The sequence below is a fragment of the Homalodisca vitripennis genome, chromosome 1, assembly GCF_021130785.1.
Source record: "Homalodisca vitripennis isolate AUS2020 chromosome 1, UT_GWSS_2.1, whole genome shotgun sequence".
In the NCBI taxonomy this organism is placed as follows: Eukaryota; Metazoa; Arthropoda; class Insecta; order Hemiptera; family Cicadellidae; genus Homalodisca; species Homalodisca vitripennis.
The window spans coordinates 80,478,452-80,492,538 of NC_060207.1; the positions used below are offsets into that span (position 1 = coordinate 80,478,452).

The window sequence follows — 14,087 nt, forward strand, 5'->3', positions numbered from 1 at the left end:
TGGAACGTCTCATACATAGTCAGATGATAATCTTCCTTGAACGAAATAATCTTTTATCAGAGTGTCAGCATGGTTTTAGGCCTAAGCGTAGCACTGTTGCAGCCACTCAAGCTCTAATTACAAACTGCTTTGAAGGTCTGGAGGCTAAAAGGAGTGTTCTTTTTAGATCGTATGATATGTCCAAGGCCTTCGACACTGTAACACATGATGTGCTGCTAGATAAGCTGTATTTTTACTCGTTTGACAGTGTTGCCATTTCTTTTTTTAGATCTTACTTGGAAAATAGATGGCAGTCTGTATATTTAAATGGCTCTTTTTCCAATTCTTTGCAGATTGTACAAGGTGTACCACAGGGGTCTATACTTGGCCCGACCTTGTTCATAATTTACATAAATGATCTTCCAAGTAACATCATGGAGCAACATGTAGAGTGTTTTATGTTTGCAGATGATCTGGCAGTGTGTGTACAGGGTATTAATCCTCAGAAAGCTAAAGATATTGTTACCTCTAAATCAGATGTAATACATGACTGGTGTAATGCTAATAAGCTGAGCTTAAATAGGGAGAAGGTTCAGGACATACAACTTTGCCTTCGTTCTGGTTCAGAGAGATTGGCATCTTTAAATTTCCTGGGCTTCCATCTTCAGTCCAACCTTAAATGGCACTCTCATATTGACAATCTGGCCGCAAAAATTCTAAAGGGTCTATTTATGATTAGATCATTGAGAGGGAATGTGTCTCCTGATGTTCTCCTTTGCATCTACTATGGTCATGTTCATAGCCACTTGTCCTATGGAACTTCACTTTGGGCGAATTGTTCCTATGCTCACAAATTATTTGTGTTACAAAAAAAAGCTGTCCGTCTTATCTGTGGTGCAGACTGGCAGGATCACTGCAAACCATTTTTTGTTAGGCTAGGTATCCTAACTCTGCCGTCAATGTATGTTTTTTCAGTTCTTATGTATGTAAGGAAAAACTTGCAAATCACAACTAAAGTCAGTGACATACATAACTATATGACAAGGAATAGACATAATATAGCACAAAAAAGATGCATGTTTTCAGGGACTCAACAAAGCTTTTTGTATCAAGGTATACAAATGTATAATACATTACCTGAAAAATTAAAAACTCTGACACTTCATAGTTTTAAGATAGCACTTAAGGAAATGCTATTGAATAAACCACTGTATAATATTACAGATTTCTATGGTGAAATAGCTGCACTATTTCCTTAAGTCTACATTTTAAGTTTCAAATTGACGATTGTCATGCATTTTGTAAAATGTCAACGACAATAAAGATTTCTGATTCTGATTCTGATTCTGATATACATTTTATTTATTTATATAATTCATCATTCAAGCGTAGGAAGAAAAGCCAGCTTGACCTAATAAATATATTTAAGGTCCTTTCATATCTCAGGTCCTGTCCGTTCTCAGCTGATTGTATTTCAAGTTGACGTTTGAGGAGGAAAAAGAAGTTTAAGAACATGATGAAGAGATTCCCTCTTGGATCTGAACTGAAATAATATTCTGAATTCAAATTCAGCGTCCATAATATTCGTTTTATTTTACAGTTATTGTTGACGAAGTTGAGTTGAGCCGAGTAAGTCTTGTTTACTATTAACTGTGCATTAATAGTATTTTTTGAACACTGTTCTTGTGATACAGTACTCAGTACAATTGCACTGCACAGATTTATTAAAAATATTTATTTGAATCTGAAAATTAGTTAAATTAAGTAAGTTGTGATTTCATTACCTAATAGCAAAATAGTTTGTATATATTGTTTTTTTAATTACCGGTATTTTTATACTTTTAATTTGTTTTCATTTCCAACTGTTGAAGTAAGTATTACAAATTAAAAAATTGTAATGAAGTATTTGTTTCTTTTGTTGTTTATTTAACAAGGAAGAAAACAGTGATACATGTTGATTTATTAAAATCTAATGATAGCCTACTGCTTTTGAAGCTTATAAGCTTAACTCTCTCACTGCTAATCATATATTATAAATAAGTGGAGGTCAATGATTTTGTATTTTTGGGCTTTAGGACTCCACTGATGACAATCTCAATCAGCTTTATTTCTAATGATTAACAGATTAATTAGCACCTAGAATTTTAATGCGGAAACAAGTTAAATGTAACAATTTGTCATCTCAATGTGGGAGAATGGTCATCCAAGTAGGCTATTTGAAAAATTACTGTCTAAATACGAGATGAATGACCCTTTGGGGAGACTTTAATAAGCGGCCTACACTCGTTATTTGATTGCTGTTATTGAACAATCCGATATACTATCCCACTTCGATATGTAAAATTCACATACAACAAGAGTTATAAATAACCGTAATAAGAAGAATCACGTACATTACAATTGTAAAATCATAAATTTAACAGTAACATTACAAAACCAACTATGGCCTAGACTTAGATATCATGAAGAAACCTTACAATATTACAACTTGCTCAGCTTGATATCAACAAGTAACCGCTTTTGTGAAATGGAGAAAAGAATTCTCCCCATGGGTTACCAGGAGCCAAATACAGATATTGAAGCCACTTAAATAGTCACTAGTAAGAAATATCTCACATATTTTCCTCATATTCATCGCTATTTTCAAAGTTTACACATATTAGTTACTTCTTGCTGTTTATTGTTTACATTAAAATTACTATACTAATAAGTTGAAGTCATATGCTAAGTTAAATCAGTTGTAATATCGACTTATTCCTTCCTATAAAAACAATCAAACCGTTCGATAATAGCAATTGATAACGAGTGTAGGCCGCTTAATAAAGTCTACCCGACCCTTTCATCATTTTCCTCTGCAATTGTAATTGTCAGTGCTTTAATTATTAGTGATCAGTCTCACCAGAACAAGGGTAGCCTACACAAAAGTTTCTAAAGCCTGTCCTGAAAACTGGCTTTTCCACATTTTTAAATGACAATCAGGTAGCTTAATTGTTGAGAAACATGAGAATTAACGTTTCAAGTACCATAAACGCAGTCAGAAACCAAAGGACAAAAAGGTTCAGAGTTCACATGTTAGCCTATCAGTGGCGTGCAGGAAATATCAAATCCATCCTGTGTGTGATGGCAAAATTAATACATATTATAGATTGATAAAACTTTAAATTTATTCTCACCTTATTTAATTAATCAATGAAATACAATTGAGATCCAAAGCGCTAACATTGTCAGAGCTTGAACTTAAAGATACTTTCTTGAGACAAGTTTTTTTGCCAGCAGTGTATGGGTGCCACCAAAGCACCCACTGATGGCTAGAAGCATTTGTAATGAGGGTTTTTTTTCTCATACCAAATCATTCAACGTGATCTGATCATGGGAAAGTACTGATAAATTCTTCGGTGGCACCTTCGTTGCTATTCCTTCGGGTTGCTAAATAGTTGTATAATTGCGGCTTTTAAATGCTAAAATAGCTCTTTTTAAACTTAGCTTAAAATCATGTCTGAAGACCCGGAATAGCATAAGGAAGTAGACAGACATTTATATTGTTATGTCACCTATGTTACTCAGAATGGAGTATGCAGGTTCTTGTGCTTTTGTAAAATAATTGCTTTAATGGATTATAATGTATTTTTGGTACTTTGGGATTATACCGACCACACCAGTATGAAGAACACAAAAATAGAAATTTATAGAAACAAACATGATAGAACGAAAAAACAACTCTTCAATTACAAAATTACAAACTTACAAGCATTTCCAGGTATTGTGATCGGTATTGTTGTCGCTGTTATCTTATCTTTCTCGAGAATCCTGATTACGGCAGGCCGCGCGCGGCATCACGTGATTTGCACGGTACATCATTGCCTTTCCATTACAATTCAATTTATATTTCTGATTAGCCCCTCTAGAATTTGATATTTTACTGATAGGTACTATCTCGAGGGATGTTTTTCTTTCGTCGACATCAGCGCGGGCTTCGGCAGCACCGAAGGTGCTGCCGAAGCCCGCGCTGATGGCCGGAGGCACTCGCATTTTTGGGTGGCGGAATGTGATCAAGAATAAAAACAAGTTTTGAGTGTTTTTTTAATAAAAAGTTTAGTTTGGTAAATGTTTGTTTTTGTTGAATTTTTGTGTTTGGAGAAATGTAGAGGTAAAACACGGAAGTACAACAAAGCGATGCACCAACTGAACGGGCGGCGAGACTCTGCAATCACGTTATCTACTAGACGCTCGACTTTGACCTCTGTCTGAGGATGGGGAGGTGTTTGCGATAAGACAATTCCTGTTTTATATTGACGAAATATTGTTCTACGCTAATCTAGTAATCAGTAGAAACGAAATGTGAAATAACGATTCATGTCTGGGTGTGGTCGGTATAATCCCAAAGTACCGTATTTTTTATTAGTTTCTTTTTACAACAAAAATGGTGTGTGTACATGCATGCACGAGCGCTTTTGTGTGAGCAACATATTTTTAGTAATTTACAAATTAAATACATTTTTAACATAGCAGTAGATCATGAACTTGAAAAAACGTAGGATATCACATTGATATGAAAGGATAAGAAACCGACAACCTTACAAAGCATACTGGCTCATGAGACTGACAACGAATGATCATTCCCTGGAAAATGCAAGGTTTACACTGAATCGATTGTTACAACTGCAGCACTTATCGCTCAAGGTACTACTGCATTTTGACTCTAGCACAATGAAATTAGTGGATTGATAACTTCAATATCTTTGTTGTTAGGGTATATCAACATTTTTATTATTTATTAATCTGTTTTAGCCACAGCTGCGTACATAGTCTTTTTTATAAATAAGTTTGGGTGTTTGGTGCAAAACATCATTATTATTTAACAAAGAAATATTATTGTCTAAATGTTTTAGTTTATTACAAAATATTAGTTTATCAAAAATTTAGTTAAGCTAAAAAATATATTTGCATACCGTATGTGTAACTCACCAAATTTATTAACTAAACCTTATTTTAGATGGCGACTCTAGACAACAAATCTGCAACTGCAGAAATTTCTGAACTGATAACTTCTACCTCCATAAGTAAAGGAGAAGATGTGTTGAAGGTGCGGTCTGTGGTTTTAACTGGAAACGGATCTTATGACTTGATAAAGGTAGGTTTTTTATAAGTTACAACTAATAGTATAAACTTAGAATAGGCATATATGAATCTCTATGAAATTAAAATTGGTAAGTAACCTGTTTAAAGTTTATGTAACGTAGATATATCTGTAAGGAAAGAGAAATGTTTAAATATTGCATGGTAGTTTGGTAGTAGTAATACAATATAATAATCAGCCAAATTAAAAATATTACACAAGCTTTTTATTGAGACGATTGGTATGACTAGTAGTAAGGATTAATTCTACATTCACAATATTGTTGTACAAATCGTCTTCAAAAGTAATAACTTATCTTCACTTTGATACTTCAAGATGACAACCACACATAACATCTATCTTTCTTCTGACTATGCCTGATCTATATTTATGATTAATTCAATTATCGCATAATCCAATGAAATCATATATACAAAATATACTGAGATATCTAAAGTAATGTTGCTCTTGCTTGAGATACATAGTAAATGGCAGAACATTATTAGTACTTTATGATGATCTTCAACAATAACGGTTATTTGGAGAATTTGTAACCAATGTTATTAAGACTAGGTTTTATGCAAATCTGAGAAACAAAATTTGCTGGAAGTTAAAACTTTTTTGCCCATTGGATAAAAAAAATTCTTAAGTAAAAAAAAAATAGGTGTAATCCTTTAACCCTTGTTCTGGCCAGAAAATTTATTTCAGTTCCTCTTTGTTCATACTGCAGTGCCCAGCTACTGATCATGTCACTGCGTTTTTTTCACTTCTAATTACGTATTTAACCGTCAAAATGACTTGGACCCTGACAAATATGATATCTACGTGATCCCCATGAGCTAGACTATCCCAAATAGGTATAGAAATATTCAATAAACCTCATCACTTGACTTTAGCAACTTATTTAAAGTAGTTGCATTACATAGTTAGCGCCAGCCATAAGTTGCAAGGGTAAAAAGTACCTATATTTTCAAGTATCATGCCAAAGATAAATTTCATTTTACAAGTATGAAACTTACATTATTGAAATGAACATTTTTTAAATATATGTGGATTCCTGTTACAAGGTAGATGTTTGCTTTAGACGTAGAAAAAATTGGTTGTCAATCGACAACACGCATGTTTTTCTATAATGGCCAGTGACTCCTACCTAGTAATGTTTGTTTTGACAAATAATTGGATTCTTTATAAGGTGAAACTAATATATTTTGAAAGTAGTAAATAATGCATATAATGTGTATGATTGTAATCACAAAGTATTTGTATTATTAAGCTGTAGTGTTTTACTTCTATGTTTAAACTTAGATTTAGGTAAGAATAAACATTTTATATATATATTATTTATTCTTACCCAAATAAAAATTAAAACTATATATATATATATATATATATATATATATATATATATATATATATATATGTAGTGTTTTACTTCTATGTTAGTTAATTCCTACCTAAATTCTTACCTAAATATATATATACACAAGGTGTTTACAAAAGGGTGTTAAGAACACGTCTCAGTTGAGTGGTATGAGCTATTTGTTGCTCCCAGCTTGTGCAAGCGTACCTATAAAGTGGTTGATAGATTTTGTTTAGAAAAGTACCATTAGAATTGTTATAAAAATTCAAATTCAATTCAATTTGTTTATTGCCATTAAATAACATATGTTACAATAGGCTTTGTCACATTAGTCAATTAAATGGTAGCACTATGATATAAATAAAATAGTAGACATTTGACTTCAGTGAAAATTTGATGTAAGATAGCTTGTTGTTTATCAATGTGTCTTAATCTAAATATAACAATTAACAATATATAACAATGAACAAATATAACAATTAACAAACATAACAATTAATAACATTAACAATCAATAAATACAAAAAATAATAAAAAATTACAAAATATGAGAATAAATTATGTTATATAAATATTACACCTAAAATATTATGTCATCTAATGAAACATTGTAGAATTCGTCTAAACTATAAAAAGCTTTTTTTTAAACCATTTCTTAAGAACTAATTAATAGGTAACATACTGTAATTTTTTTTAACTGTTGCAAAACAGCTAATACCATTCAACTGACAAAATCTTTGTTGTTCCCAGCATGTGTGTAAACATACCTGTAGCCTAATGTGATCGTGCTTGCTTATGCAGTGACTGATTTCTTTGCAAAAGGTATTGTCGGAGTTAATAAACAATTCAATAAATAGTTGGTATCTCGTGCATTTGTTATCTAATATATAAAAATGAAACTGTTCGTGTGTAACAGCATCACTCACAAACGGCTGGACAGATTCGCCTAATTTTTTTTTTAATTTGTTCGTCTTGATCTGTAGAAGGTTATAGGATACTTTTTTATCCCTTTCCCGATTCAGGATTCCGCCCCACTGGTTACAGAAATACCCGTAAGAAATGCATTGCAGCAAACATTTGTTATTAAGTGAAAGAGTCTTTTCAAATTTTTAATCAGCTGTTCTTTGTAAACATATATTACACTTATAGTTTTAAAGCATAGAGTAAGCTTAAGAGAAACGACAAATTTTGTTTAAACTGTTTCTGCAATCACTGTTAAACATAGACTTTACTATCCAGATAATACAATTCAAATTTGACGTAAAAATTCACCTTTAACTGCAATATTTATTTAATATAAACCATGCTCATGCTTGATCAGAAGAGCAATGCAGATATCATAATTACTATCTTACGTTGGCTACAAATATAAAGAATGTTATAAAATCAACCTTAGTTGTTTTTTTTTGACAGAAGTATGGTTCTCAAAACTCCGTGTGTACATATTCTCTCGATCGAGACAACAAAGCAAGCTCAATCGTGGCATCGGAGATATAACTAATTTAATCTAAAATTTATTATAGTAAAAAAAAAAAAAATTTACTAAGTAATATAAGGACTTCGGTTCTTAAGATTTGCGTGCGAAGCCGTGGGTAACTTATTGAAATGCGCAGCGAAGCGCGCCGGGTCCGCTAGTAATAACTATAATGTTTTTTTGCTATTTGACTAAAACTTTCAACAAGCATTGTTTTGTTAATATTAAAGCAATTCACATCATATTTTAAAATTATTTTCTTATGCATTACTACTTAAGTGTGAAGTTTGGTTCTAGTTCTAGAGATATTAATAATTGTTTTATAACAAAATATACAAAATAGCGACTAGCAGCTAAACAAGACATTTCTTAACCTCTGTTTTTATGAAATTTTTCGTTTGAAATCATAAATAGAAGTTTGTGATACCATTTTGTGAACACCCTGTATATAAACTGCGGACACTTATTGTCAGTGTTAAAGAGTTATGACAAAAATACACACACTTGTGTGTTTCACAATACAAAAATTTACAACTCAAAAACATATTATGAACATGATTATTGTAGTTTAGCATGGAAATTAGAGAAGTTTGCCTTCATAAGCATCTATAACTGCGTGCAAACAACCGAAGTAATACCTGCTAATTCTAAAAAAATTATTTAATATACACTGAAAATAGCCTCCAAAAGTTGGTACTTTTTGTTTTAGAATTAGGTAAATAGCTTTGAAAATGAAACTTATTGATACATAGTAATACATTTCATGTTTCAAATGCCTTTGCACTCATTACATATTTATGCCTATTTATAAAAGATTTATGGTTATTTAAAACAATAAAAGAGAAGACGGTTTCTGCTAGTCCACATGGGTCATTGGCCTGTGCCGAGGATTTTATCAAATAGAATAAAGGGAAGACTCGCTACAGTATAAAGTTCAACAGTAGTGATAAAAAGTTGTAGGTCGCAGACATGGCTTGAACCTCACTATCTTTAACTCAGATCCATAGCCCTAACACCTTAGATATTGTTACAACAAAATAACTATACTTAAAAGGACTAAAGGTTTTTTTACAAACTATTTTATATGTTTGTAGGTTAGAAATCTTATTACAATTTTGTTATTTTTTTAAAAATTCAACATCATTATTTATTATCTTATTGTAGCTATTTAATTTGTCTACATGTTTCTTTTTTAATTACAAATTCATAGCCTCTAAAAAGTTACAAAATTTTGCTGTTTTTATTTGTTTATTAACCCTTTTACTGACCATATGCTATAATACTAAATTGTAGCCAGGGATCGTGTGTGTTTTAACCATTTATTATTAAACTATCTATGCTAAGATTTCCCATTCTCACCTTATTGTTAAGTTAATTGAATTCATAAAATATTTTGGCTTGACCATGGCAAAAAAAAACTCCCATAAAAACAGGTACATTCAAGTAAATTTTGAGGGTGGTCTTAAAATGAAAGCATTAATGCATTAGTAGCATAAGAATTAATGCGTAGTTGATGCTGAGTGCCATATTGATACAATATTTCAATAGTTAAACCTAGATTCAATTGAAAATGTTATCAGTTCAACAAATGTTTGGCCTATATATCTATTATAATGTCATAAGCTATGTTATCTTGTACCTTAGACACTTATATATAAATTAATATTGTACAAACCTTGTTTATTTACACTAGATAATAATAATAATTTCCTAAAAAATAAATTACATGTTTCACTAACTCTTAGTAAATTTACAGTTTTTCCTATTTTTTAGTTTAGGTACTATCAAAAATATTCCTTATCCAGGAAAAAGGATTTTGGATTTTTTTATAATAGATGTTAATATAATATTTAAAAGGCTTTATTAGTCAATGGAAAAATCTTATATTATTTTATCGCTTTACAGTATTTTTATAGTTTAATATAGCAAATTTTAACTTTATATCTTTATAAAGTGTTTTACTATATCTTGCATATAATAGATAAATTTGCCAATTTTCAGCTATTCATAATTCAAAATAAAAATATTTTGGTAGGAACTGTGAACTTCAAAAGGTGCAATTACATAACAGGAGTTAGAGAAAAGAATATTTTGTACTGGAAGGACTATTGTAGTTTCAATCTTCACAGTGGCTGAATTGAACACATAGGTGAGATAAACAAGAATCTATTCTGAAAGGAATACACATTATGTATGGATTGAACATTTACAAGTCCATACATTAGAAATCGAAAATAATGATTTGCTCTATATCTTGCTCTACCTTTATGTCTGTTATTTTATATACGTATTTCGTTTATTTTTTAAGTATGTTTATAAAATAATAACAAAATAACTATTCATTCCTATTGATTTTCAAAGCGTAGTTTTTTTTTACATTCAAAGCAATTTTTTATAAAAACATTAAAAAATCTTTTGTTTTGTTTTTAAAACTAGTCATTCTTTTTAGATTGGATGTAATGGTTTTAATTTGTTATAGTAAATTGTCGAATATATCATCAAACATTGATATAATACAGATTTTTCCATTTTTGTAATTCATGAAAACAGTCTTGCACTAATACACACACTGAAATAAAAAAAATTTTCTTCATCAAATTAATCCTTTAAAGCTATAAATAATGTGTATAGTTGAATTATTGGTTTAAAGACTAAATTAAGTTTTATTTTTGTTTTGTCAGCAAATTTCAGTACAATATAAATAAAATGTTATCTTTGTCTAAGACACAAGAAAATACATGTCTTGGCCAGTAGCGTACATAAAAGAATTTAATGTCTCTAAAATTTTACATTTTATCATGTATGCCCCACCTTTTGTCAAATTTTAAACACTGTTTAACAAAATATCTTTTCTTATAGTTCTTATAAACCAGTTTTATACTTTAAAAAAGTGTGACTTCCCTAATCTTTTCTCAAGCTACTTTTTTAAAAACAATAAAGTCTTATTCTGGTTTTTGACTGCTGTTATTGAAAACTGGCTTTATTACATTTTCAGAATTGTTATACAGCTTCAAGGTTTAGCACTTTTTTCTGTAATAGAGCCAATCGGGTTTAATCTTGCAGATCAATTAAGAAATATAAGGTTTTTTCTCTAAAAATGTTTGTTATTACATTAACAACATTTTACATTTTTCCAGAGCAAAAACTAAAAGTTGTATTCCAAACATATATGTAACATTCTCCCTAATTTAGTTGTGTGGACTTAGGAACATGTATCAATTTGTTTTAGTCCATCAGTTCAGTATATTAGCATGAACTGCTGTATGTTAAAGGTGATAGAATGGCCCTTGATGACCAAGTGTGCTGAGCACGAAGTGAGGGTCACAGTTGAGTTCTGTGGAGTCAACTTTGCGGACGTTTACCACATGAAGGGCAATGTCTTGCAGTGGCCTGTCCCTTATGTGTTGGGGCTTGAAAGTGCTGGCAAGGTGACCCAGGTGGGATCAGCTGTCCGTAATCTGCATGTGAGTAGACTCCAAATTCTTGTTTATTGTATAGGTTAAACATATTTTAGACGTTTATTACACAAGGCATTAGCTGGCTAGTCAAATCTATTTGATTTTTTACCACATAGCCTGTAAAATCGGTGTGGCCTGAGAATAAGGCTTATATTCTAGTATAGTATACCATGTATTGAATGTATATAAAAAGTTTTATTAAAATCAGCATGTGCGTTTTTGAGGTACGGCCATCTATAGATTTGATATTACAGCACGTAGCCTGTAAAATCTGTATGGCTCCGAAAATAGGCGTGGTCTAAGAATGAGGCTTATATTGTAGTATAGTAGACCATGTAATGAATGTGTATAGAAAATGTTATCAAAATCGGTTTGTACGTTTTTGTGGTACAACTATCCATAGATGTTGTTTTCAGTATTTGATATGTAAAATAGATAAATCTCTGAAAATAGGCGAGGCCTAATAATGAGGGTAGTATATAATACAGTAGGCCATGTATTCCATGTGTATAGGCAGTTTTTTTGAAATCTTCATCTACGTTTTTGAGGTACGGTTTATAGATAATTTTTGTCTGCATTTGTCCTGTGAAATTAAGTACACTTTGTTCATGAAAACCCATTTTTTTGTATTTTTTCTTTTTGTTTTAAAATAATCAAATAATTTTATTTTATTAATTGAACTGGTTCAGGAACTAGGATTAGTCAGGAACATGTCAGAGGATTAGTTCTTTTTATGGATGGAATCTATGGGCAGTTTCACACTGTTAGATGCAGGCATTTTAATGTAGCCTAATATAACTCTCAGTAAAAACAAAATCTTAAAATTATTATTAGTATGTATGCCAAGCGCCTATAGTAGCTCGAAAAAACCAGTGTGAATGAATGTTAGGGTTAGGCTTAATGTAAATTTTTATCAACTATACAAAGTCCAGTCAATGATTATTTTCCCTTGTCTTACAGTACCGTTTTCCATAAAAATTTTGATTTAGGTTCTACTTGTCCTCTATTTCAAAATCTACCCTGTGCTGGGGGTTTCTTTTTCCCTGGGGTTGGATGCCACCCCTTCTCGGGGATAAGCAATTTTTCTTTTTAAATGAGTGGGGAAATCCTAGAGTCTAAATCCAAAATTTATCAAAATCGTTTCTGTATGGGATAAATACACAGTTTACACTATTTTTACCATCATTGACTGCACTAACTGTTTTTGTAAATTTTAACAAAAAACTAACTTATTGATCATTTACAACATGGTGGTAAGTTTGCAGTAAATGCTTAAATACCGGCAAAATAATGTACCATGTAATCCTCATCCATGGATGCATACATCATAACAATATTTTTATAACAATAACTTTTAAACTCTTTTCAGTACAAAGTTAGCAAAATAACCAGGCAATGTAGGATTAGGTTAAATTAAAATACATTAGGATAATGTTCAACCTATCATATCCCAGGTAATGGTCTCTTTCTTGCTAACTAAAGAAGTAGTGAAGCGCCTGGGGGTTTTGACCTCGGAATACAATTACAGTGAATGAATTTATATGTTCTATATGGGATTTTGTTTTTAAACCATAAATTGCAATGTTTACCAAAATATGTTTTTGCATGGGTTTTTTTCTTTTTTTAAACAAATTATAATAAGTATTTAATTTTTAATCATATAGTTTCACTTTAAATAGTTTTTTATTTATATGTGAAATTTCACGTAATTAGATATAGATAAAAAAATCTATTAAAGATAATTGTGTAAATGAATGATCGATCATATGCACCTTTAATAGATAATAATACGTGGAGGGGAGAGCGGAGCGGCAGGCGCAAAGTACTACAGAATGTTTCAGCTAGTTTAGTTATAAATTATAAGTGCTCTGTTCATGTTATGTATTTATAACAGTAAAAATTCTTTGTTTTTACAAATAATACTTGTATATTTTTTAACAGAGGTTGTATTCAAGAAAATTTTTTTCTATTAAATTTTTTACAAAATATTTTGTATTTTTTTGTGGTAAGTAACCTAATTTAAACTGCAGTTCATTATTGGATGATTAATTAAATAATAGATAAATCGGTGATTAAAAAGCAATTGAAATATAAATATAATAATAATAGTAATGAAAAAATGTAATGAATTAATTATTATTTTATTAATTGTTTTCTATTAGTTTTCAAACTATGAATAAACCAATGACCAGCAGCAGGACTGATGAATATAGCTGCGTTACATGTAAAAACCTGGGTTCATCTTCCAAAAACATTCAGATTTTGATGAAATTATGAAAATTAATAGAGGAGTAACAAACCTCTTTAAGAGATGCTTCAAGCAAACGACAGGATGTGTTACCTCACTTACAAACTGAATTTGTTTCTGCTCAAACAGGTTGTCGGCAAAAATATATTAGTAAGAAATATATTGAAATGTATAAAAAAAGATAAGTGAAAATTATTTATTTTCAACTCAGAAAAAAAATCTAAATTATCATGGATTTTGCTAACTTAGATTAGAGAAAAATGTTTCCTTTTTGGCTAAGAAGCTGATAAGACAAAAGAAACAAACCCGAATAAAGATTGGCAAAGACAGATTTTATATATCAATACTCCCAACTTTTAAATTATAATTATAATTTGCTCAAAAATTATAATCACCTGAGTAATTGTTAAAAAACAATTAATCTGAGAATTTTGATGGTAGATGCAGCAATG

At 30.6% G+C, this 14,087-nt stretch overlaps 1 protein-coding gene across 3 annotated transcripts in view; it reads left to right on the plus strand.

Moving 5' to 3' along the window:
• Nucleotides 1-1,454: 1,454 nt before the first annotated feature.
• LOC124365434 (synaptic vesicle membrane protein VAT-1 homolog) overlaps nucleotides 1,455-14,087 on the plus strand; it is a 34,655-nt gene continuing 22,022 nt past the window's right edge. The window contains exons 1-3 of one of the 3 annotated variants that reach the window (XM_046821427.1): nucleotides 1,455-1,608; nucleotides 4,973-5,110; nucleotides 11,202-11,393. In XM_046821427.1, the coding sequence (XP_046677383.1) occupies nucleotides 4,973-5,110; nucleotides 11,202-11,393 (330 nt within the window). In that variant the 5' untranslated portion in view covers nucleotides 1,455-1,608. Of the gene's footprint in view, nucleotides 1,744-4,528; nucleotides 4,660-4,972; nucleotides 5,111-11,201; nucleotides 11,394-14,087 lie in introns of those variants that run through there. The other 2 variants (XM_046821422.1, XM_046821415.1) reach the window with 2 other exon arrangements.